Here is a 27051-nt window from a genome sequence, read left to right as displayed (position 1 = left end):
TTTTTTTTTTACATGTTCAAAAATAAATTAAATTAAATTAAATCGAACACAGCTCCCCTTCCTTTGTGAACGTATGACTTCCAAGTGTGTTACAATTTTCAAGTTTGCTATGTGTTTCTTTCAATGGTCTTCTCTGCGAGCGCGCGGCGTCCAGCGCGTACCCTCTGTTGTGAACGAGCACGAGGCGCGCCCCCGCTCGGGGATCGTACAGCAGCAGCTGAGGCTAAACGGACAGCAGCGGGCTGTGGACGGCCTGAACCTTCACCAAATACATCGGCGTACATTTTGTTCAGGCGGACCTCCGACCAACAGGGATCAGAGACGTGAGAGATCATATGCGTGTCGAAGGAGGATTTAAGGCCCACGATGGTTCGGGAGACCAGACACCTTTGGGTGGGGAACTTACCTGAACACGTCCGGGAGGAGAAGATTGTAGAGCATTTTAAACGGTACGTTACGCAAACTAGAGCCCGCGTTACGCTCGGGGGCTAACGGGGTAGCATGTTTAACTTTTAGCTTCAGCCCGTTTCTTTTTCTCAAATCACGCTCTATACAACAGGGCTTCTGCTATTGGCAGCTGGGCATACGGAGATACCACCACACCATTATAACGTTGCGCGGTCATAGTATTTAGCTAACTTTTGCTAACGCTAACAAGCAGTTAGCAGCGCTCACTAGCACACCGAGCCACCCTACCGACCATTTTGTGGGAAGTCGTGATCAGTGCAAGTCAAAGGGTAGCTAGCGTTAGCAGGGCAGCGGGTCACAGGCTGCAGTGGCCTATGCTGCCTTATCAACACACACATTTAAAGCTCACAGCTAGCACCGAAATATGAAATTATTAGGATTCCCCGGGCTGCTGCTGACCAAATGTTAGCAGACTGCTGAATGACGATATATCATTACAGCAATCCAACCAAGTGACGTTGTGTACGTTAAGACTACAGGTTGATCACTAAGCGGACGTCATTCACTGAAACGGCACGAATCTTTAGAGATTATTACGTCTTTTTTGCTTTCTTTGTGCAATACGCCGTACGTCTCGGTCGCATAGAACACAGTTTGATCTCATAGTGACCAATACTAGTGGAACTAAAGCCCCATTACCTCAAACCTAGCAATTTAGGCGTACTCCTGGTACAGAATACATAGAAATCGTGTTAGAAATCTGTGGTGTGCTGTGGTAAATGTTGCAAAGACACAAAACTGGTATATGTACTAACTATTTCAGTGTCCCTGGTTCTCTTATGAAACACTCACTGGACATTTGGGACAGATAGTTTTGATAGCTACCATGATGTTTGAGCTGCCAGCATGTGGATCAGATGCTATTAATCAAGATTTGATGAAAGATGTTACTATAAAGTGTTAAAGTTTCCGTTATTTAGGCAACTGTTTTTCCAGGAAATTTACTTACATCTATTTTCTTCAGAGGCTTCTGCTGATCGCTTTGATATTTCGTTGACTAACCATGTTGACCCACATTAAACACCTTTAAAGCTGCTACTGTACTAATGTAATAGTTAAAACCTTAAACAATAAGTGCATTTGAGTTGTGTCCACTGTGGTACTGGTATGTCCATTCCATCATTCGTTTTTACATTGTTCTAAGGCATCAATGTAAACCAAACATCTGCAGTTGATGGCGCATAGACGTTTGTTTGTTGCTCATCATAAAGGTTAGTCTCAGAAAGATGTCTCAGGGTTTTGTTTGCAAACTCAACAACTTTTCTACAAATATTTCTCTAAGGTTAGAATATGTCTTACCTTTTTTATCAGGACAAAAATAACAGCAGCTGGCTTTATTTACCGATTTGAGGTAGCATAAAAGGACAGTTTGCTTTTTTTTTTTTTTTTTTTAACAAAAGTGGCTACCTTAAAACTCTTTTTGCATCTTAGTGTTTAAATATTGTTTTCTCTTTGTCCCTTCTTCTAGGTATGGCCGTGTTGAGAGTGTTAAAGTATTGCGAAAGCGAGGCACGGAAGGGGGTGTTGCAGCGTTTGTGGATTTTGTGGATATCAAAAGTGCACAGAAGGCTCACAATGCTGTTAACAAGATGGGGGACAGGGACCTTCGGACTGACTATAATGAACCGGGGTCAGTCCCCAGTGCTGTCCGAGGCCTTGAAGATGGCTCCCCTTCGAGCAGTCGAGAAGTTACGGGATTCTCAAGGGGAACAGTTGGTCCAGTGTTTGGTCCACCTGTCTCCCTTCACACCAGAGAGGGACGTTATGAACGGAGAATAGATGGGTAAGTGGACAAAGCGCCCTCTTAAAATCAAAGGGGATCTAAGTCCCGTTGTATATTAAACCTAAACACATAGAGGGGATATTCATGGGGGAATGAAGCCTCATTGGGTTTCACCAAGGTAATCTAGGGATTGTTCCACTCTTCATCGTAACTGACTCGCCATGCCCATTGGATCTTGGTAAATTAGCAGCACATTATCATTTGGTAAAGTATCTATATTTCACGGTCTGACAGCTGTTTTGGATATGACATCTGTGAGGAATATCCTTGTGTGTTTTGGATTTATTACATTTGTGGGAAACTACCATGGGGAGCTTTTGGATACATTCTAATAATTTTTCCTCTGAAACTTGGGATTTAACCTTTTTTACTATGTGGAAGCTCCTGATGCTGGAAGTAAAAAAATAAAGAAAAAAAAAGTCTCTTGTTTGGATCCTAATTTTTCTCAAGACTCTACTGAGGTTTGGTTTCCCAACACACTCTTCGCTGTGTGCTATTTTTTATTTTTTCATAACAACATCGTGGACTACTATTTCAACATTTTTTCCACGTGTGGATACTTACTGTTCGGGATTTAAATTCTGACCCACTGGATGGAGGTACATTAGAGGTATTCCACACCACCAACTGACTGGTCTAATGCATACGTCACAGGTTATCTAAATCCATTAAGGATAATTTTATGCTCAATAGGCATTATGAATGCCTATTGTTCCAAAAGTGGAAGTAATATCATGAAGACTTCACAAGAACGCTGAGGACAGCCTGTCAACCCACCAACAAAGAGGACCAATTCTTATTCGATGACTGATGGCCATGAAGACACACAGACCATGCATAGTTGGGATGTAACCTCCTGGAAGTACGCATTGACACTTTTTGCCGGATATACTCGTATGGATTCTAGTTTTATAGGTTTAGCTCTTTATGTGGAATACTTGAGTGTGGATGTAGCTGTCTTAAGACTGCAAGTCAGAAGAGCCTTTCGAATACAACAAAGCAAGCCGAAAACTTGTTCTCAGGTAATTTTACATTGGCACAAGAACAAGAAACCTTCAAATGAACACATTTGAATCGATCTACCTATCGAGGAATTATTATTGTCCATGAGCTTGTGCAATTCACTTTTAAAAAACCATAAGTTTAGTTTCAGAGATGTACATTTTTACAATTGGATTATTTTTCAACAAAGTTATATATTTTGTTGGACATATTTCCTTAAAGTGCAAGCCAAGACTGATCGAGCTGGATTTATTTTTTTATTCACGCTGAGTAGTCTGCCCGGAACCTGCTGAATAGTAGTATTTCATTAAATTCATTCAGGGGCATTTATTTATTTATTTATTTTATTTTTCATCTATAGCCACATTTGTCTCTTTTTGTTTGGGTTTTTCCCAAGTGGGGACAGAATTAAAAACCCCAACTATGGATTATACATCAGCAATCTGCTCAATCTGCCTCAGGATATCAAGAAATCGTGCAGTACAATTGAAGAGAATTGTTTTTCCGAAGTCGAGTACATTACTTTTTTCCTTTTTTTTTTTTTTTTTTTTTGTCAATCACTCCCCCTTGTTTTTTGTTCGGCTCTCAAACTCTGAGCTAGAGAATGTTTGGATTAGTTTCAGTAACTTCCATTCTCAAAAGGTTGGTATTTCTGACACTTTTCTTATTGCTCAAAAATGTTTTGTTTTTTTTCTCACTTTGCTTTTAAAGATTTAAGATTGATGAAATGTAAAAGAATCAACAAGTTAATTTTATTTGTTAAACTATTTCATTGAAATTCTGAAGATATGTTGGACGGTCAATTTAGTGAAAACATTGAAAGCACAGTAAAATTGTATACAGGGACTTGCTAGCTTTTGTCATTTCCACATTGCATTGTCAGTTTGTAGCACATTGGGCTCGATGATGACATTATCTTATTTCCCCGGCCCTCCCAAAAAACTACTCGCTAATGACAGCAATAAATGGTGCAGATTCTAGGGAAAAAGCTATTTGTAATAATGCAAAGTTGGTGTCTTTAGGGCTTCCGATATTCAGTCATTACGGAATATATGGAGTTCACTTTTTTATACATAAATTGAAATATTTAGTTTATGACAATATTATAATGATTATTGATAAATTGTTTATTCTTTTCAAACTCAAATCAAGTGGAAATTGCAATTTGTATCTGTAAACTGGTGGTCAAAGAGATGAAAATGTCAATTCTCACGCCAAATGGCATAATATGACGCAATATGACATACTTCACCTTCTGAAACGGAAATAGCTGTATGACATGTACTAAACTCTCACCACCATTTTTAGGCAATATTGTGCACTTCCACAATATTTATCACCATAAACCGTGTGGTTTAAGCTGAGGCCATTACAAGATTAATTTAAAATTCCCTTATTGTGGCTCAGATGCAATGCGCTGATCTGTTTGCAGTCACTACTGTCTTTAGCATTGTCCCATCCACAACACCTTCTGATTGGTTAGGCGCAAAGCCATGGCTCAGGTAACAGCCAATCAGTAGTTAAAGCTGCATGCAGCGCTTACACACAGAGGAGATAGTTTCCTAAGCAGATATAGTACGTATAAACCAACAGACTCTCCCAAAATTGTAATAAATATCCCAGTCCTCTACAACCCAACTACTGGTAACATTACAATGAGCCCAATGACGTTTTATAAATGTAAGCAGCAACGTTGCCCGCTTGCACTCCCTCCAGTGGTTTGTTGAAACAAGCTACTCAGAGCAGATTTGAGAAGTTCGCTGCAGAAAATACGCTTCTGTGTGTGTGTAGGCTACATGAGAAGCTGCAACAAGTGACTGCACCATTACCATATTGTAAATCTGAAATGCTGAGTTTGTATCTTTCAAAATACTTTTACTGTAAATTAATATCGGCTCCAAATATCAGTTATCGGTCTCTTTGACTGCTTATCGGTATTGGCCCTAAAAAACGAGATCGGTCATCACTAGTTTAACCTAAGGCTGAACGTATTTGGAAAATAATAAATTTCTTTCCTCGATATTGCGATTTAATATGCAGACGTTTTTTCAAGGTTTGTGTGTTTTTCAACGAGCAAAAGCAATAAATCAATCTCTACTACAATATCAATAACATCAGATTTATTACACCTAAGTTGCACTTTCTTATAGGTTACTTCAACTACAGTTGTAAACCAACTAAATACTCCTGGTACACCCGTCAGTCAGGTTGATGAATGCATCATTACTCACATTCTGACATTAGTGAATTAGTGGTGAAAATGACAAACAGCAGGAATGGACCAAGCAATATGCATATTGTTTTGCCTCAAAGCATGGGAGGTCCTGTGCCATTGGAAGAAACAGTGCTTCTTCCATTAGCTTGGATTTGGCTCTGAGCCACGAGTACTACTTCTAGTGGCCCCAATTCTGACCCTACCCTAGGAATGAGGTACACTCCTCTTCCTCTGGGAAAGAGGGGCTACCCCGTACATGCCAACAATGCACAATAAATTAAAATCTTAACACCCCCCCATACATTTAATGTATGGGGGGTTACAGCAAAGCCATGCATGCTGATGAATAGTTGACTTAACTGGCATACTGTATGTAGTAAAGATTGACAATGACTTGAGATATTTGCAAAATTATTTCAGGTTTTAGTGACAATATTAAGTTTTTCTGCAACCAGCAGTGGCTGAAATAACAGGTCATTTATTTTATATAATAAAAGAAGACATAACAAAGCATAACAGGTTGCATGTATTCTGTTTTTTTATTTTGCAGAAATGCTGTGCTTGAATTAACTTAACAGTAGCATAACAAACTTAGCATCTGCATTGCTTCACCCCATGGAATTAAATTCAGAGGGTCCAGCTCCTATAGTGGGGTCTCCTAACCCTCTTCCCCTGGTCAAGGAACCATTTTGCCTAAACTTACCTGGATTAAAGTCCTCCTGGAGCGGAAAAAATACCTTCTCAATGAAGATAATACAGTGAATTAAATTCAATAACATTATATAGAATAATGTTTGATTTGATTTATATTGATCATGTAAATGGAAACTTAAAATAAAATTTTAAAAAAATGATATCAATTAAATAAAGCAGTATCTTGCGTTTTCTCGATTTTCTTCCACAATAATGTTTTTGTTAGTTAAATTATCTTACCACTGATTTAAAACTTAAGGTTAGCCACAGGTGTAAGGAAAGTTGATGGTCTGTAGATGTTGCAGGAGGTGAAGTAGGAAGGTGCTGAGTCATTGTACAACGTGATTTATTTTAGGTTAACAATTTGTTATATCTTGATTTTATTTGTCATTAGCCTCTGTAAAAAAAAAAAAAAAAAAAAAAACTTTATTTCAATAGTTATTTGTTTTTTTAAAGCTATAGGGAGCAATTGCAAAAGAGTCAAAGGGACACATTAGGCCCCAGAACCGCAGGTTGCAGACCACTGCTCTGGGAGAACCACAGCTGTAAATCTGGCCTGGTATCATAGTCCATCAGTTCTGGTCCCTTCATGCTGATGAGCGTATACGCTTTATCACTGCGCTCGGCACGTTTTTACTGCTACCCTGAGAGAGAAGAGAGAATTTTCACTCGCACACACTGAAAATATACTCGCATATGCGACCGTTTTGGTCGCAGTCTCGAGCCATGCAGCCTATGACTGACTAAGCTTCTGAAAGAAAGTCAAATGAGATATGTTCTCTTATTAAAACACAAAGTGCAATGAAGTCAGAGAACATGTGCATCTCCAAGACACACATACTCTGTGCATCATTTCTTGTGTGCGCTGCTTTAATCCCATCCAAGTAATGATCTTTAATGTAACATGAACCAACTACCGTCCTGATGTAGTAAAGAGCATTTTTGTGGAACGTGTGCTGACGAACTGAAACCAATTTTTACTGCTGACATGCTGCCATTCAGCGCAGCTACATGTAGCTACAGTGTCTAAATGACACAGAAACATAAAACACACTTACATGCCCCGTCAACTCTGCTCAGAAAATCCTTCAGTGCTCAGATATATTGAAAACAGCCGTTATGAGTCCACAGACAAGTTGGTCCATTTTCAGAGAAGCGCGTGCGTCATCTCAACATACTGTGTCGATCTGCTGTTTTCCATAAACAATTTTTCGTTACCCAGAATTTTAGTGCATCACTACATATTGCGATATAATTGCAAATACTGTTAATCGTTCAGCCTTTGTCTAAATTCTAATATCTAGCTTTTTCAAGCGTAGCAAATAGTGTTGCAAAATCTTACATGATAACAGTGATTGGTTGTTTCGGTGCATTTCTGCACTGTATATATATATATATTAAATTAATGGGAAAAAGTAACTTCAGTAAGCATATAAGCATGTTTTTCACGATTTTGGAAAGATTATTATTAACTAGGAGTGGGAACCTCTGGGTCCCTCACGATACAATACGCAATACAAAGCTCACGATATTGATTATCTCACGATATGACGATATTGCGATTATTGATATATTGGTCAGAAATCAATCTGCGATAATTTATGACATAAGAAAAAAAAGGTTGAGTGAAAGACAATAAATTGAAAGCGTCCTATGAACAGTAACACTATTTTATTGCAACATTTCTCTAAATAAATGTCAACATACCAATACAATGTAAACGAATGACTATCTCCAATTGTGCTTTGTGTAAACAAAAAGTAGGGTCTTTCTTACCAGTTACACCATTTTTGTGCAATATTCGAGCAAACAATATATTGGTTCCTTAAACAAAGAGTGACATTTCTGAGAAGACCTACCTGCACATTTTAGTGAAAAAGCTGAAAAGGTTTTGGAAAATTATTAATTTTTTATTTTTTTTTAAATCGATAGCGCGAACATATCGATAATCGATTGTGTGAAAAAAATATTGCGATATATTGCCGTATTGAGATATCGTCACACTCCTATTATTAACCTCTAGTGACATCTGATTAGGGAAAGAGTAGATATTTGAAAATAATACTTTAACTAGCAAGAAGTATCTAAAGCACCACATAAAGTTTTTTTTTGTTGTTGTCAGATTTCACTAAAGCAGAACAAAAAAGCAGACTCTGGTTTCTGCCTGGTAAAGTAGAGCTAACAGTTAGCGTAGCAGGCTAGCAGCAGGCCGATTACAGTAAAAATTAAAAAAAAGCTGAAAATTATGTATTGAGAAGTGAGTAGGTGCATGATTTTGTGTATGTTTGTAGAAATTAATTGGTATACAGTAAAACGCTGTTCATCAACCAGAGCTCGCCCCCATTCTCTAATTGTCTGAGTTGATAGATCATTGGCACCTTCTTCAGCCAATAGTGACCCTGCATGCTGTTGCCTTAAAAAGCTGCAAATGAGCATTGCACTGAGCCAATTCGAAGCAGCCTAACATCTGGACATGCGACTTATAGCCCAGAGCTTCAAAGGTGACCTATATACCGGTGAGACATACAGTCCAGAATATCTGGTGTTTTTAGAGAAACTACTTTAAGAAAGAAAAATAGTGGCAGATATTCCGTATTTTCCGAGCTAATGAATGCACCGCTGTATTGCCGCATTCCAATGATTTAGCAATTTTCCAAGAAAATATATATAACTCTATATAATTATATATAATTTTCCCCACAATGTAAGGGAATTGTCAGAAATATCTGATTGCTTTGTGTAAAATTCCTTGTAACACTTTTTTCTCCTTCTGTTTTTAATTCACAGTAGTTCAGAAAGCCGTGAGCGTGCTTATGATCACAGCCCCTATGGACACCATGACCGCAGTGGCACATTTGACAGACAGCGTCACTACAATGCTGACTATTATCGTGATCGCTCTGTTTTTGCGACCGCTGGCCCTGGGAGCAGTGCTATCAGTGCAACTTTTGAGGCATCGGACCCACATTTTGACTCTAGAATCAGAGACCCTTTTACTCTCACTAACACTACGAGGCGTGACCTTTACAGAGATGACAGAGGGCGACGTGTTGATAAAACATATCATCACCGTCGGAGCAGATCATCTCATTCCTCACAGTCAAGACAACCGTCCCCTCAACGGACTACAGGACAAACCCCCAAAACTCCCAATTCCCCTAAAAGAGCCCCATTGTCTCCTGGGAGAGGTCCAAGATCTCAAACTTGCAGCAGATCTTCCAGTTCGGATTCTGTCAGCAGCACCAGCAGCACTGGGAGTGGCAGGTGTGATGTTTTTTTTTTGTTTTTTTTGTATAATGAAACTTTTAAAAAATGCTGCCCTTTTAGGCTAATCAGCATCCTTAGGTATGTTTAAATCCTTTAAAAAAATGTTTTTCCTGAATAACAGTGACTCCAACAGCAGTTCAAGTGATGGATCCCGAGCGCGATCTGTTCAGTCATCAGCTGCACATGCACCTCCTCAGTTTTCTCTGGTGGTTGACCCTGAGGAGCCTCGCAGAAGCTTTGGAATAAAAGTGCAAAATCTGCCAGTGCGCTCCACAGGTGAAAAATTTCAAAAGCTTTGTAAAACACCTCAATTTCTCAATTGCAGTTAAATAGTTAATAAATCTTTGGATTATTTCATTTTCTTTAATCCTTCTAGTATGTGTGATAAATTGTTTTTCAATCAGTTTTTTTTTTTTTAACCTGCTGATGAGAGAATTGGCTTTGACAATGCATTTTTTTGTAATTTGATTTTCATCTACAGATACCAGTTTAAAAGATGGACTCTTCCATGAATTCAAGAAACATGGAAAGGTGACTTCAGTGCAGATTCATGGGGCGTCAGAAGATCGTTACGGTTTAGTCTTCTTCAGACAGCAGGAGGATCAAGAAAAAGCCCTGAGTGTATCCAAGGGAAAGCTGTTTTTTGGAATGCTCATTGAAGTCACTGCCTGGAATGGGCCTGGTGAGTCAATAATAAATAATGATAATTTTTAATTGTATTGCACATTACATTTTAATCAATCTCAAAGTGCTGCAGTGCAAAAAAGAACAAGACGGCAGCACAACATAAAAAACAAATGTGCTCACACATGTTGGTAATATTTAGTTATTGTTGCCATTTGTTACTAGGCTTTACACTGATCTGATTGGCTGTATCAAATCGGCCGATAATTTGCATTTTATGTAATTAATGTGATCGGCTGTAATGTCTTAATTTGTAGATCCGATCAATGACATTGTTGTGATGAAACTTTCTGTTGATGCTCCCATTGCTTTGTTTTATCCGTCTCATTTACACCCACGAGTTTTTTGCTTTACATGACACGGCTTTATTTCACTTGTATTTGTGCACAAAGGTGAAAACCTATGAGTAAACGGCAAAAATGTCGAGCTGAGCACCAGATTTCTTCCCCAGTTTACTGACCCTGAAAGCGGGGACAGCGTCTGCTGTTAGCGCCTGTGTGTGTGTGTGCATGGACTATAAGCAACAGCAGCTTTTGCGATGCCACAGTCAGGAAATATGTATTTGCTCCTATTACTAATGCTCGTGGAGGCATTACGCAGTTCCAGTGTGGTCTGCCTCCGCAGCTTCATCTCCAACTCTCTTGTAGTTGTTTCACAGCAGTCATTGAGTATGACATAGGACTCCAGTTTAATTCAAGAGCTGCAGCGTTTATTTTGGCAATCACTCAAAAACGACAGCGCTTATAATCGATCTTCTCCGGTCACACTTGCTCCCTCACTCTGCACATGGTCGAGCGACTAGGGCATTAATTCGCAGTTAAAGGGCCACGCACCCACACACATTCTGACATCAAATGTTTTGGAAATTCTTCAACTCTTCCACTCCCTCACAGTCACAAGGCTGCGTTTAGGTCCCAAAAAACAGTACCATTTGATTTTCCGTGAATCTCTATCAAGTAGTAATGAAGGAATTCAGTCATTACCTAAAAAAAACAACCTGAATTCATATGATCGGCTTGGTTATCGTTTTTTAAAACTCACTGATTGGTGATCAGCCCAAAAATCCTGACGGTGTAAAACCTATTTGTTACTGTTAATATTGTTGCAGTATTTGGTTATTGTTATTGTGCTCTGATTAGGATTTTTAGAGCAGATTATAGATCATCTGCCAATACCGAGCAAGGATTTGTCGATCACATTATAAATGAGAAAGCGATCTAGTTTGTTGTGTAGAGAACAATTTCTTATTGATGGATTCTAGTAAATATTGTATACCAAATGTTTATCTGGGCTCTGCGGTGTGAGCATTTCACTCGCGATTGCACTCAAAAAAACAAATGTGCGAATGGAAAAAACAATTTGCGCAATGTGCGAGTAAAGATAAATACCAAACATCATTATTCTAACTTGTCCAACAAGGCAAGTCTAAAGAAAATGTACTCAAGTATAGCTCTGCCGGAGCGGTTGAGCCCGATCTGGTTCCCGAGTCTACTAGTTCTAAGAGGACCAAGGGTTTGCCAGGTGGATGGCCTGGTACTAATCCATGATCAGTGATGGCTCACACCTGAACTAAGTTTGATCAATAAGTTCATGGATATTCTGTCTTATTTTATTCACACAGATGATTCAACTGATACAAATTTGATTGAAGAAAACTGTAATTTACATTTTAATTTAGTTTTAGTTTTAAACTTAAAAATTAAGGGAAAATATATAAATCTTTTATATTTAGAGGTGGAAATTTGTTTATGTATCATGGATGTATTAGTTAATTTGGTTTGTAATGATGAATATACCTTTCCTAGTAATTTTGTATTCTTTTTCCAAGTTCAATGGGGTTCACGGAAATTTTTTTCATTTTCTCGGGGAAAGGGGGTAGGGGTCATGGCGGAGATGGGGAGAGGATTTCCAGCCGCGTTGTGGATCTTGGCTTCACAAACTGTTTCAAATTTCTGTGTTCAGGATTTAATGAGCGGGTCAGAAATCATTGCCGCGTTACGTCATTGAGCCATCATTAGCATGAACTCGACCTTGCTGCTGAAGCGTATAAATACATTTGGCGTAACACGGGCAGCGCGGATAAACCAAGGGTCCACTGGCAGTGGTGCCCGACTTGTGTAGGCATTGTCAGGACAGGCGGGAGGGAAAGTGGTGCCCCTCCGCACCCAGACACGGAGGGTAGGGAGATGCGAGTAGAGAGGGACCGCCGTAGGACCCTGTGGAGGAGGCCAGACGAACCGATGGTTCCCACTGTCTGCCATTGGGGGTCGAAGGGGTGAGACCTGGAAACCCCCGGAAGGGAGCGACCGCCGAGCCACCGGGGTTGTTCTTACGCAGCAGCAGGTGGCGCCCTTCCCATGCGTGGGTGTGGTTTAAGGGCCTTTGACACACCCCTAGCCTTTCAGAGCAGAGAGAAGTGCTTGTTTTTCCATGATTTTGAGAGCTAATTTTTTTTTTTACTTTGTAATTTTTTTCATCTTTCAAATTTGGTTCAGTGGTCAATGAGATGTTTCTGTGGTGTGACAATCATAACACAAATGTATTTCTGCTTTACACGGACATTAAGCCTGATCACAGATTCCTTAGAGATTAATATTATTCAAAGCACACAGTTGATGATAAATGAAAGAGGTTTACTGTTCAGAATAAACGGTAGAAAATAAAGTATTTCACTAATAAGTGAAGTTAATTATTTATCAAACAAGCTTCTTCCATTATTTTTCGACACACAAACATATGAGATAGATGTAATAACTATTTGAATACCAAAATGTTGGCTGACCATCAAATCTGCATGTAGAAATAAAAGATTCACGAGATATTAATGTTGGTTAGCTCACTCCTATGTGATATTTTGGCCAACAATTTCCTGTAATTAAATTATTTCCTATAATTAAACCAGATCAAATTTAATGATTTCATCATTCAGTATATTTTGGTGTAATGATCTCAATAGTTACATTAAACACATTAAATATACAGTAATTACAAAATAGACATTAGCATTTATACTAACATTTATTTCAGACAATGTGTGACATGTTAGCTTTTATCCTTCCATACAAGTGTTAAATATAACCATAAACAAATCAGTGGCTTTCTGTGGTTTGATGACTAGTTTTACTTGGTCTATTCCTTCGGTTAGCATTAGCTCTTAGCCCAGTCTGTGTGTCGGTGGGTTAGCTTAGCATAGTTAGCTTTAATTGAGTTTCCATTTCATACTCATTGCTACAGGTTCATCTCTGTCCCCGTGTTTGTGGAACTTTGGGTGGATCTGACGGAGGTAGCCGTGACGAGCACCGCTGTTTGTGTGAGTGCTGAGGGGCGATGCACACCGCAGAGGCTCTGCAGTGGAGCTGCCGTGAACAGCACTTAGCTCCAGAGAATACTAATTTGTTGACAACAAACTTGTGGGCAATTTTGGCCTGTGGAACAAAGTTTTTAGGGACATTCTTGGCTAAATTGAGGGACAAATGGTCCGTGGCCCTTGCTAATTTCCGACAGGCATTTATCGTTTCTATTGTGGGATTACATATTCTTACCGGTGAGAATGGTTTTGATGATATATTGTGGATGACGATTAATCGCACTTTCTTATCAACCCATTTACAACCATGGACCAAATACTGAAAGTATCAGATCTCAGTTTGCGTGTCTGTGCACTCACGTGGGTGCAAAACAACCTTCTTCAACCCAATTCTCATCGTCTTACAATCAGCATCACGACTATAGCGCTGCGCTTTCATTATTTTTTCATTTCCTGATATGTACTTAAATCATTTTTATATCTTTCCTCGCGTGGCTTTATCTCCTTGACTCTTCGCTTTGCCAAGCAACAATGTAAACAATGCAGTTTCAGTGCTGCTCTCGGAATACTTCCGCGTCTTCTTCGTTGGTGTTTTATAGCGGTTGGCTCCACATTCAGGAAGCGGCAGCGGGGCAATACTGGTCGGCGGCCACATAGTACTGTGTACAAATTGGGGTGGCAGGGGTTGCAAGGCTTTGTTGTCACGTGGCATTTGCTACGTTATGCCACCATCCCTGCGCAGGAAATGGTGGTACGAATGTACAGACGTGCTATGTGAATTTCAAAATAAAGACATATCTTAAAGATAATGTTTATCGACGTTTTCATTGTGCATCGATTTAATTGGATCGTTTATTAATTTATCGATATATTGTTACACCACAACTAATCATTGCAGCCTTATTTGAGATCATTGAAGAAATCCTCAAACGCCTTTTTTCTTTACCTTTGTATGTGAATGTTAAGTGTGAGGCTTCTAAGTTTGTTTCTCTTGTCTGTCCTTCAGAAACGGAGAGCGAGAATGAATTCAGGCCCTTGGATGGGCGGATCGATGAGTTTCACCCAAAGGCTACACGAACATTGTTTATTGGAAACCTTGAAAAGACCACCAGTTATCAACAGCTCTTGGATATTTTCCAGCGCTTTGGTGAAATTGTGGTGAGTTGACACTTGTCAGGTTTCACTTGAATTCAATCCAAGTTCCAACAAAAACTACCTTTTCCTAATTGTGGTAACTTTCTGCCTCAAGGACATTGACATCAAAAAGATAAATGGCATTCCCCAGTATGCCTTTGTTCAATACTCTGATATTGCTAGTGTATGCAAGGCAATTAAGAAGATGGATGGAGAATATTTGGGGAGCAACAGACTAAAGGTAACAAAAAATGTTTGCACATTTCAGTTCTTGTATGTATTTTACTCTATAATGCAGTGGTGTCTTTCTAGTTCCAGAGGGCAACTGTTGTAACCAGTGTAAATTTGACAATAATTTAAATTTTCTTTTAGTTTTCAGGCATTCACCAAAGACTGAATTTAGGTAGTTTACTTTAATTTTAGCCTGTTGAAATCAGTGTTAGTTTTAGTCTTGTTTTAAGTCTCTTTTGAGTGATTTTTGTGATTTGACAGTTTTGTTACACTGTAAGAACTAAGCAAGTCAGAACTGTAACTAAGTATGTGCTATATTACTCTTGTTTAATAAAACCAGTCTAAGGCCTGTTAGGAAAAAGTGCAACACATTCAGACAGTTCAGCTATTTGTTGATTTAAGAAGGGGCCAACTTGTAAATTTGAAACAAATACCAAAAAACTGGTGTCAGAGGTAAGCTTGGTGGAGCGTTATTAAAATCAAACCTTAATTCTTTGTCATTGAATGGCTTTGCCATACATGGCTGTATGCGGTCAGAGGGCACTGTGTGCAATAAATGTCTTGATTGTCAACCTAATGAGGATTTCTCGTTAACTGCCTGACTCTTGCCTGTTCTGACTCTGCTGGTGTTACCAACATCATTGGTTGGTTGTAGACCAACTTGTCCGGCAGGCCATTATCATCATTTATGTCACATTTTACTCGTCAGTTGATCATGAATAGAGATTTTGTTTTAATTTTTGTCATTTTTTTTCTTAAATTTATGTTCTCAGCACATATTGGTCACTCCATAGAAAGTAATTGACAAAAAGTTTTCATTAAAGGTATTGTGGACAAAATTACCACTGGTTCCAACTCCTGATTGTGGTGAAGATAACATTCAGGTTTATTGGAGTTTTTTTGAAACCTAGAACAAGCTGGACTGTTGTCATTCACTTCGTATACCCATTGTCTAACATTTGCCAACATTTGTTTGTTCTCTTAAAGCTTGGATTTGGGAAGAGTATGCCCACAACATGCGTTTGGTTGGATGGTCTGTCAACTGGCATTACAGAGCAATACCTTACGAGGCACTTTTGCCGTTACGGACATGTTGTTAAGGTGTGTTAGAGCTCATTCATTCCTTTAACATTTTTAACACTTTCAATGATGATTGAAATGATGATTTGTCCATTTATCTCTGTTTGAAGGTGGTTTTTGATAGATTAAAAGGGATGGCTCTCGTACTGTACAACAACACAGATTTTGCTCAGGTTGCTGTAAGGGAGACCAAAGGCTGGAAAATTAGTGGTAATAAGATAAAGGTAAAGTTCTAAATATTCTTTTGAGCATTAATTTGTTGTAGTATATTCCTTTCTCATTTTGTACATATCCTTTGGATTAGGTGGATTTTGCAAGCCAAGAAAGTCAGCTGGCATTCTACAGATCGATGCAAGCATCTGGTCAAGATATTAGAGACCTCTATGAAATTCCAACGGAACGACGGTTGGTTCTCCATACTTTTATCAGATTTATTTATTGAATTTTGATAGTCATTTAATGTAGAATTCTCAAACTTAAAGTATTGATTCAATTTCAGTGTTTTCCTGTCGATTTCTATTCATTTTTAAAACTATATAAATTGTGAAATAAATGTAACAATGTCATTTCTTTTTTTTCCTGTTTTTGCACACAACAGAGAAGATCGCAGGCCTCCATATCATGAATTTACTGCAGAAAGAGCCTTCTATGAAAATATACGAACGCCTGGCCTTTTTCCAGAGGATGCAAGACGAGAATATGCTGCAAGAAGCAGAGACCGCTTTCCGGACCTTGAGCATTTTCAGGGGGATCATTTCGACCCACGTTTTGAAGATCCAAGAGATTACAGGGATTATAGAGACCCCTTTGAACAAGACATTCGAAAGTACACATACATCCAGAGGGAAAGAGAAAAGGAGCGAGAGCGCTTTGAGGCTGATCGTAGCCGGTGGAGCCCCTCCCATTCAAGGCGCCCTATTACTCCAACAGTGTCACCCTCACCTTCTGATCGTGCGCCGAGAGACTCTGAACGTCGTGTTTACAGTCAGTCCTCTGAGAGAAGTGGCAGTGTGAGCTCAGTGTCACCAACAGAATTTGAGAAGTCTGAGAAAGCCCCGTTAGAACATGCCACAAAGAGTGACAAGAATAGTCAAGCAGAACGTGGACAAGGGGCTGAGAAAACCAAACGTGTCAAACGAAAAGAGAAAGGCGATAAAGAAAAAACTGATAAAGTCAAATCAAGAAAAGTAAAGGGAGAGTCCCCATTAAGTCAACAAGCTGAAGGAGAAATAGAAGCCAGTTTTGATGGAGGCTCTGGAAGGTGTAGGGGGTTGGACCAAGATTCTCTTGAGAGGCAGAAATGTAAAGGGGAAACTGAAAGTTCAACAGATAATCAATCATTTGTCGCTCATCAGGATGCTGTAAAAACTGAGCGGTCTGAACCAGGTAAAGGTGATAATGATTTAGAGGGAAGAAATCGGCCTAAAAAACTTTTAAAGTCTGATACTGCATCTGAAGAAAAAGAGTTATCGGTGGATTCAGATCGCCTTGCTGCAAGAAAAAGACGCTTCGCTGATTCAAGTGGAAGAGCTATACGTCAGAAGAGAAGCAGGCACGAGGAAGATGATAGGAATCAGTCATCAGACTTAAGTTTAACTGCCACCTATTCAAAAGAATCAGACATTAACAAGCACAAGGATTCACAGCGAAGAGATTCAAGACCTAAATCTGACAAAGGTGGTGCTCTAAAAGATGGACAAGACGATAATAAAGGACAACGAGAAAAATTGGAAAGCCCTCTGGACTTAGTTGAGTCAAAACGACATCAAGGACATGTCTCATCTAGGAGTTTTTCCCAAGACAGTAGTGCAGATCAAAGCAGTGCAAGAGAACTGGGTCACCATGTGTTCAAATCAAGTCAAAACCTTGAAACCAGCAAAAGTACCAAGAACAAAGAAGACCCTGTTGATATTGATCTTTCCCAGAGTTATCGGAAGCAGATGGAGCAAAGTAGACGTTTGCTGCAACAAAGAGAGTCAGACAAATCTGACAAAACAGGTATTCTACACGGAAGAGAAGCAGAGGACTTGGAGCATCGCAGTCTTGTGCATGAGGTTGGAAAGCCACCAGAAGATGTCACAGACAATTTTCCTTCTCACAAACTTAAAAAACCTGATCAGTTTGATGCTGATTTGGGAATAAAGAGAGAGCGTTTCTACAGAAGCTTTAGACACAAAAGTGAAGATCCTGACTGGAACAACAGCTCTTCTCCAGGACATCAACATTTTTCTCACCGTACAGACGATGACCTTTTAGATGCTTCTCAGAAGGAGTCAACTCGAAGTGACAATAAAATGAATCCAGATCTTCAGCTGTTAGTCAAAAAGAATCATACTTCCCCGGTAACCAAGACAAACACTTCTTCCCTCAGCATTGAAGAGGAGCACCAAAAGAGATGGGAGAGGAGAGTTAAACAAGACTTGTTGCCTAACTATTCTAGAAGTAAACCTGTTCAAAACCAAAAGCGTTTGGAATATGGCATTTGGCAAGACTTGGAGCCTGGGGAGGTTCGATCTGACTCTGAAGAGGACAGAGAGAGTAAACTCCACTCTCCCGTGCCCTCCACATCAATGCCTTTTCGTGAAAGGCCAAAAGTTGAGAGGTTTTCAGACTCTAAACTTCCCAATCTTGAAAGGAACAAATTCTACTCATTTGCCCTCGATCAGAATATCACTCCTGACACAAAGGCTCTCCTTGAGCGGGCAAAATCGCTTTCTTCTTCCAGAGAAGACAACTGGTCATTTTTAGATTATGATTCTGCCTTTGCGAGTCTCCGTAACAGAAAAGACACTGAAAAAGTAGAATCAACACCAAGACCAACACCACCCTGGTACATGAAGAAGAAAAAGATTCGAAGTGGATCTGAAGACAAACTTGATGATAGGAAGGAGGAGCCAAAGTCAGAGGAGCAGGAACGCAGGGAGCTTTTTGCTTCCCGCTTCCTGCACAGTGCTGTTTTTGAATTGGACTCCAGAAGACTTCAACATCTAGAACGCAAATATGAAGAACATGAGCATACACTAAACCAACAGCCTGGTCTGCATGGGACGGCTGATGGTGAACTTGAAACGGGGCCCGTCGTTCTTTTCTATAATCGCTTTCTTGAGCTAACTAAATTACAACAGAAAAATAAAAATCAACAGGTGCAAGAGGAAAAAGGAGAAACGGTACTCACAGATTTCAAATACAAAGTCCCTGTTAAAGAGCAACAGGTTTTGCAATCTACTGAAATGGATGAAATCACAGAGTTAGTAACTAAACCAATTAGTTCTGTAGAGGCAATGGTTAGTAAAACATCAATTGCTCCTTCAGTAACCCAAGACAAAGAAATAGCCTCTGGAGAAAAAGGGGTTCTTGTGCAACAAGTCTTTGATGTCCATGCACCTGTGACCCTTATAAAAGAAGTCAAAGAAAATGAACCTGTTCTTGTGCACACCTCCCTTCCTGCCATGCCATTGATATCTGAACATGCACCTGTAGCAACATACGAACCTAATAATTCAGAGATAAGAGTCAAAGTTCCTGAAGAAAAAAAGGATACAACATTGGAGGCTGTAAAGCCACCTGCTACTGAGCCACCATGCCTTCAACATTCTAATGAAAGTTTAATCTGCAGTTCAGAACCAGAGCTTGACTCTGAAATATCTCAACCTGAAGTACCAGAAGCCAGTAGTCCAATGGCTGACATTTTCATAGAGGATGAGGATGTTATCAAAGAAGACCCTCAGTCCACTTGTAAAGGAATGGCAGAGCCTGAGAGGGATCTTCAAGTTAGTGAAGTTCAGATGCCAAATGACAATGAAGCAAGTGAGGACCCAAACGCATCCCTAAAAGAGAACAGAATTAAAGAAATTAAAAGTAAGAAAAATCGACTGCTTGGTACTCAATTTCCTTTGGTTCTTTCTCTGTCAACTTCTGGTCCTGAGAAACCAGCTACACGCAAAAGCGAGCGAATTGACAAGGAGAAACTCAAACGTGGCTCATCGCCAAGAGCTGAATCAAAGTCGACAGGAAAATCTCCACTTCATGGAGCCGAACCTGATGTTCCAGATCACAGCTTACCTTTGAGCCGAGCAAGACGAAGAAATGTTAAATCTGTTTATGCCACTCCAGTGGAAGATGAGGTTGCTCGTTCTGGAAAGGAAATTATGGAGTCGCCACGCTCTGCTCGAAAGCGAGGTCCTGACAAAGATGCTTCACAACCTAATGCTGAGCTAGATCCACCAGCACCAGCCCCTGTTGTTAAACGAGGACGCCCCCCCAAGCACCGTAAACAAGGTGATGAAGGTTCAAATGCTAAAACGGATAAATCTAAAATGGAAATCACAGAGACAGATTTAAAGGATGCAGACAATTGTGATCGCGTTCTAAGATTGTCCAAGGGGAAAACACCCCATGTTTCAAAAAGTTTGACAAATCCCACATCTGCTATCCAAGGATCAACAAAAAAGGATGAGAAATATGAGATGGCCAATGATGATGAAAAAAGAGATTTTACAGATGAGGATACTTTGACTGTCCATGTATCATCAAAATCATACGATGATCTAATAAATAAATCAGACCAAGAGAAGGAGGAAAAAGGCAAACAAAATATAGAATTGAATAAAGATAAAACCAGCGAGACTAAATCAAATGACAAAGAGGCAGATTCCTTAATAATACAAGAAAGGTCTGGTGACAGGGTTATTAAAGGAAAAAGCAAATTTCCAAAAAACAAGTCTCCTGTCCTTAAAAACCTTAAAATTAGACTGAATGTTACTGAGGTGAAGGATCTTCTTCAGCTAGGAGAAGAGGAACTTGGGACTCCGGAGGATTCAACAAAAAAAATCAAAACCGAAAGCCTTAAGGATGATGTCAAATGTCAAGAAAGCTACAACAATGAGGGAATGGAAAATCCTACTTTGGAAAAAGAAGAGCCCATGGAAACATCCCAAAATCTAATTTCAAAAGAACTAGAGTTGGAACAAGCCGTTGAGAACATTGCCAAATTTACAAATCCAACATTTTCAACTGAACCATCAGTATCACCTGTAAAGCCTGCTGAGATTAAAAGTGAGCAAGAGGAAGAGAAACCATCTAATCCTGCAAGTGAGACAGAACTCATGGCTGCCATCGACTCAATAACTGCTGAAGATATTAATGTTTCTTTAACCCAAGCACCTGCACTTAATGCAGAAAGTGGTTCGGAACCTGACCTGCGAGACTTAAATCAGCCTGTCAAAGAAGAGCCTGAAACAAGTGCTCCTCCCATTCAGGATGAATCTGGTTCCCTTAACCCACCCAAAAAGAAGCCTAGGCGGCCTAAAAGCCATAAGCAAATAAAGTTGGAACCGCAAATTGAGGAAGGGACAGTGCACCATAGCACTATGTCTGATGGAAAAGTTGGTTCCGAGACATCGCCTCCAGCAGCAACTGCTGCTGTCATTACCCCTACTTCTTGGAAGCAAGAACCAGATTTATTTGCCACCAAAAGTACAGATATAAAAGCAGAGCCATCTTCTGAAAAACAAAGTCCACATCTTAAATCTTTTTACCCAGATTTAAGTTCAATATGCCCCAAGTTTAAACAGTTGCCCCCTGAAAGTGCCTCTCCTACTCTGTCTCCACTAACAAACATGCCAAATACTAGACCCATTCAGTCGAACAAAAATCCTGTTTCACCATCAGATTGGCATCACCAGCCTCTGGAAGTAAGCCACACCTCTTCACCAGTGGTATTGGTTGGAGCAAAAGAAAACCAACAATTAGCCTCAGACTCAGAAAATTTGAACGTCAATCTTGGCACAAGTGACTTGAGGCAGATTCTTCTGAAACACAAATCTTTAGCCCTGCCTGGCAGTAGCCTCCCTCACACCACCCTCCCTAACTTTCAAGACCGGAGCTTAACTGAATGTAAAACTCAGCCGTCAGCTTTTGTTTCCAACAAGTCAGGAATGCCTGATGGTAAACTACTAGTTCCCTCAGTAACACCAGTTGTGAGACCTCCAGCCACACCAACATCACCTGAGACAAAGTCTGTAATCTCAGTTATTGCTTCCACTGCAACCTCTGTTATTAGTAGAGTTTGCAACCCTCCTGAACCTGAGGACAAATTAAACGTGTCTGTTGGAAATCCCTCTGTAGAGATGACACTGCCAAAATCAACATACAGGCCCATTAAAGAAGATGTGGCACCATATCATACGTCTTCTATAAGTGATGATGGGACAAATGCTACTCGTTTTATCGTTGAGGGTCCCGCTTTAGGGACTGGATCTTGTCCCGGCTTAAGAGTAAATACATCTGAAGGTGTGGTTGTATTAAGCCACTCAGGCCAGAAAATTGAAGGGCCCCAACGGATTAGTGCAAAGATAAGTCAAATTCCACAAGCAACCGCAGGAGATATGGAGTCCCAGCCGTTGGTGTCAATGCCTCAGATTAAACAGGAACTGTATGGTCATTCTCAGTCAGGACTCCAAAAAGTGCCCATGTCACAGTCAGATCAAGGACATCCTAATAAACCACTAGCATTATCATCGATTAAGCAAGAAAGTGGATTAGAGAAAATTGATTCTCCTTACCAGACTGGACCTCAAGGGGTAGTGAAGCGTCTCACACAGGGTAACCAGCAAGTAATGAGTTACCATCAAGATTATATGTCACTCAAGCATCAAAAGAAAATAGAGTGTGCTGATTCTCATGTGACAGATGGGACCAAACCTCCATGGACCTCTGCTGTAAGTCCTGCATTAAGTCCACATTTGCCCTCACCCCCTGGAAACCATATTGGTTATGTGACTGGAACTGGAGAAAGAGCACCTCATCTCAGTGGAGTCAAACAGGAACCACGATCTCCACGCAAGTCAGGACATCCACATGCTCCATTCACCAAAGTGTCCTCGCCCATTGGTTCCTCATCACCTAAAGGCCTTCCAGTAATGTTATCATCTGGTATTCCTGCCATGCAGCAGTTCATTACGGGTGTACACCCATCAGAACAGTCAGTTATTATGCCACCTCACAGTGTCCCTGGAGGCCTGGGACGAATGTCACCTCATTGTGGCACACAATCTATTCCAGTGGGACATCTTGTCCAAGGAGACGTTCGAGTCAATACTCCCCCTCTGTCTGTTATGAGCTATGGAATACATGGCGAACCTCTCGGCTCCCCATGGTCAGGTCCTATGCAGCCACGGCCTACGTCACCCCAGACCGGTCGAGACAAGATTCTTAAGGTCAACCCTGGTTCTTTGAGAGGCCATGAAGGGGATCATGATGATTCAAGGCACCTCCAGCAGACAGGGAGACCATCTGCCACACAGCTGAAATTGGAGAGTCTGCAATCAGACCCTCGTGGTTCTTTGCGTGGAAGTGTTCAGTTGGAAACCTACATGGCAAAACGAGATGTGCGTTTGGTTATGCATTCTCAGGGAGATCATTTGACCCCAGAATGTCATTCTGGACACATTCAAGAGACTCTTCCCCCTTCTTTATCTCCAAGAGCACCTATCCTGGCAAAAGGTGTGTCTGAGAAAGAGATAACAAAGCCTCTGGAGATAAAGAGGTCTCACTCACCTCTACCTAAAGATGGAATGATGGGAATAAGACAGTCTGTGGGGGCAATAGCATCGCCCCAAAGAGTTCAGCTAATTCCACCAGGACCAAGTGGCTCATATTCGGGAATGTATTCAAACACAAGAGGCATGCATTCTCAAATACCAGAGGATATACCTGTTGGACTTAACCAGCCACCAGTTAATGTCTCTCAGCCTATGGTAAATTGATCTTTATGGATATCTGAGCCTAACTTTTAAATAAGTGTATGTCTTTAAAATTGTTAAAGTACTTTTGAATATTTTATTCAATGCTAAATTGTTTTTTTTACTTGTTTATTTTGGGAAAGTATTTTCCAAAAAAATTTGATCTACCTATCCTAGATGGATAATTTCTTAAAGACTTAGATTTTAGCCATGTTATTTAACCAGACCAAATTATTTTTGGCTAGCAATTTTTTTTTTTTTTTTTTTAAATGTTCCTGACATAAAGCATTTCTGTCGTTTTTTATCCTAAGGGTGCTGACCTTCAAGTAAAACCAGAAGGGAAAGTGACTCAGCCGGTGAATATGGTGCAGTTGCTCACTGTAAGAAAAAGCTACAATCACTCTTTAAGTCTACTTATTGTGTGACTTAATTTTGAATGCTTTACATCCTTTTCTTTTCTATTCACAAAGAAATACCCAATCGTGTGGCAAGGCCTTTTGGCACTGAAGAACGACACCGCTGCTGTCCAGCTGCATTTTGTTTGTGGAAATAAGGTCTTAGCTCATCGATCGCTTCCTCTTCAAGAGGGAGGTGCTCTGCTCCGGATTGTTCAGAGAATGAGACTAGAAGCTCCACAACTGGAGAGTGTAGCCAGAAGAATGACAGTATGGGTTTTTTCTTTCAGCAATGATTAGCGTTTATGAGACGCCTCTATGCCTGATTAAATATTTGCTCTTTTGCAGGGAGACAGTGACTACTGTCTTCTCCTGGCTTTGCCTTGTGGAAGAGATCAAGACGATGTCCTCAATCAAACTCAAGCCCTAAAGGCAGCATTTATCAACTACCTACAGGCAAAGCTGGCTGCTGGTATCAGCAATGTCCCAAACCCAGGTTCAAATCAGGTAAGATAGTGGATTAAACCAAATGTGGGGTTTTCAATTTAAAAATCAATGGCAAGAGCAGACTTGGCCAACTTGTGCCTCAGTGTTTCAAAATTATATAAAATTACAACAAAAAAATACAAAATGACCCCCAAAACAAGAACAGGTCAATTAAAAGTGACCACCATTTTTTCCAATTACAATTCAATTTAAAAAAAAAAAAAAAAAGTATCCTCAGAAAGTCAATTGCAATAATAATAAAAGTTAACCTATCTCTTGTGTTTGCTTGTTATTAGCATCTCTAATGATAACCGGTCCATATACAGTATATCAGCTAATTTCTTCCCCTTCTCTTGGTTTCCTTGTTAGGCTTTCTAATCAATGAAAATATAGGTTTTAATATTTTTTGTGTAAACTAATTTAATTACAATCATGACAGAAACAGATTTTTACAATTATAATTACGCCATAATTGTAATTATCAATTATGCAATTTTAATTATAATCAACCCCAACCCTGTTCATTATTGTACATGCTGATATAAATTATGATAATGTGACCCTTGGATAAGACTAGGGATGGGAATTGAAAACCGGTTCTTTCTGAGTACCGGCTCCCAGTATTCCAATTCCAAGGAATCGTTTGTTAGCTTGCCTGACGATTCCGCTTATGCTTTTACTACCGTTGTCGTCCTTAACTTATTTGTTTTGCCTGCAGCACAGATGAGTGATTTTTTTCCGTTGTTGCTTTTTTTGCTCTTTCAGCCTGCCTACGTGCTGCATATTTTCCCACCTTGCCAGTTTTCGGAGAGCCACTTATCACAGCTTGCCCCAGACCTGCTCAACAGGATTTCCAGCATCTCGCCCCATCTCATGATCGTCATCACTTCAGTGTAACTCGTACTGCTGGGAGCTGCCGCAATGATGGATCTAAGTGATAGGAAGCCTCAGGAAACCACATGGGAAGTGGGGATGTTCTTTTTTTCAGGACGTCATGGGAATGTGGCGGATGTATCCTATCATCGGTTTTGTCCACCAGCATTTTTCTTCTTTCTTTTTTTGTCACTCCAGTCTGGTATATTTGTCCTCCAAAAAACTCAGGGATGGACCAAGCCAGAGTGAGTTTTACTTGACCATTTCTCTGCTGTATTCTATTTATTGGAGTTTTATTTTAATGTCCGGAGTTGCTCTGAAGAAAACAAAATCAAGATGTTTGAACACTAATTACTGTCTGCGTGGCTTGATTCTTTTGACCTGTTTTATGGTTTTGATTATTGTTTCTTCACACAAGTGGATCATAGAGTTTTAACACAGCGACTGAAGAGACGTTTCAGTGAGAATCTAAATATTTTATATACAGACTTCTTCGCCCAGACTTCGTTTACAGGACAAAAGGGGGTATCTTGTAAAACTATAGAGACTCTATGGTGGACAGCATTCATTCCACCGGCTTTTTAAAATTTTTATTTTATTGTCCCCACTGCTGAGGTCGTCACTCCTCATGCTTCTGCCTCTATCTTCTTTTAACAGGACATATGATTATTTTGGAGTTTTTTAATACATGACCTTGTAAATATTTTAAATACTTGGATGTCAGTGGGACTTGGATGACTCGTGGAGACTAGAACTTTAAGATTTCCTGAAGCAGAGGGAACTTGTAAGATGGTTGAAGTCGTACATTTTGGATGTAAATATTTGTACATCAAGAAAGTTGGCCATCTCTGCCGAGGAGTCGGCTGATGGCACTTCATATTTTGTAACTCAAATAAAATTAAATAAACATTCAGAAAACAAGGTTATCTTTAATGTTTCAGCTGTCCTTTACACTCAAATGTAGTGAACTGTTTGCCTAAAAAATGACACTTTTTTGCTGAGGGAATTGAGTCTTTTCTTGTTTCCATATACAAATGACGTCAACTATTCCAAAATTACCCCAAGCTCGTTTTTAGTTTGAGTGAACCCTAAAACTAATAACTGTGCTTACTAATGCAGGTTGAAACTTTGTAAAATCCAGAGTCATGAAAATGCCTTTAAATTTTATCTTTCATCCTCACCTGGCTTATTAGAAGTCCTCTAATAGTGGTTCTCAACATTTTCAGCTGACAACCTCCTGGTTAAAAGTTGCAAATTAGAGTGGCCAAAAAAAGACAAAAGAAGTGGAAAAAAAACGTTCCAAGTGTAAAAAACAAGGAACACTTATTTTAAAACGGGTAAATAATGGGCATGACAACTCGTGAATGTGGTTAAAATGAAATATTGCGAAGAGGTTAAAAGTGACAATAATGGGTCAACATAAGTGACATTAGGTATGAAAAGTGGTGGAAAGGGTTTCTAAATGCTAGAAATGTCTTGAAAGTGGAAAACATGAGCAGAAAACTGGCACCTTGGAGTTGTACTCAAATTTCGTTGTACCCTGTACAAGGACAATAAAAGGATATTCTATTTTCTATTGAAATTTGATGACGTTGCAAAAATGGGAGTAATGTAGCAAAAATCCATTAAAAGGAGAAAAAATATGGCAAGAAAAAGTGATGAAAATAGGTTAACATATGGCAAGTTTGGTG

General features: G+C 39.8%; 1 protein-coding gene across 3 annotated transcripts; it reads left to right on the top strand.

The window, feature by feature from the left end:
• Positions 1-163: 163 nt before the first annotated feature.
• Positions 164-25711, top strand: LOC114462819 (msx2-interacting protein). Of its 3 annotated transcripts, none has more exons than XM_028445858.1 (15): positions 164-449; positions 1937-2251; positions 8952-9425; positions 9550-9704; positions 9910-10110; positions 14426-14577; positions 14669-14794; positions 15772-15885; positions 15975-16088; positions 16169-16269; positions 16463-23621; positions 23918-23986; positions 24077-24271; positions 24350-24508; positions 25253-25711. In XM_028445858.1, the coding sequence occupies exons 1-15, from the start codon at positions 367-369 to the stop codon at positions 25382-25384; spliced, it is 9549 nt and encodes a 3182-aa protein (XP_028301659.1). In that variant the 5' UTR covers positions 164-366; the 3' UTR covers positions 25385-25711. The 3 variants fall into 3 exon arrangements, with proteins under 3 accessions (XP_028301659.1, XP_028301658.1, XP_028301660.1); XM_028445857.1 differs by having other exon boundaries at positions 8949-9425; XM_028445859.1 differs by lacking the exons at positions 164-449; positions 1937-2251 and adding an exon at positions 3305-3895 and having other exon boundaries at positions 8949-9425.
• The last annotated feature ends 1340 nt before the right edge of the window (positions 25712-27051 follow it).

This window comes from Gouania willdenowi, chromosome 5 (assembly GCF_900634775.1).
Source record: "Gouania willdenowi chromosome 5, fGouWil2.1, whole genome shotgun sequence".
NCBI classification, from domain to species: domain Eukaryota; kingdom Metazoa; phylum Chordata; class Actinopteri; order Blenniiformes; family Gobiesocidae; genus Gouania; species Gouania willdenowi.
This window is presented reverse-complemented; position numbering and strand designations above follow the sequence as displayed.

Excerpts from the sequence above, each read along its gene's own strand:
- LOC114462819 (XM_028445857.1), top strand. The coding sequence starts at position 367 with ATGGTTCGGGAGACCAGACACCTTTGGGTGGGGAACTTACCTGAACAC. Across the intron at positions 2,252-8,948 it reads TATGAACGGAGAATAGATGG|TAGTTCAGAAAGCCGTGAGC; the intron begins GTAAGTGGACAA and ends TTTAATTCACAG. Across the intron at positions 15,886-15,974 it reads GTTACGGACATGTTGTTAAG|GTGGTTTTTGATAGATTAAA; the intron begins GTGTGTTAGAGC and ends CTCTGTTTGAAG.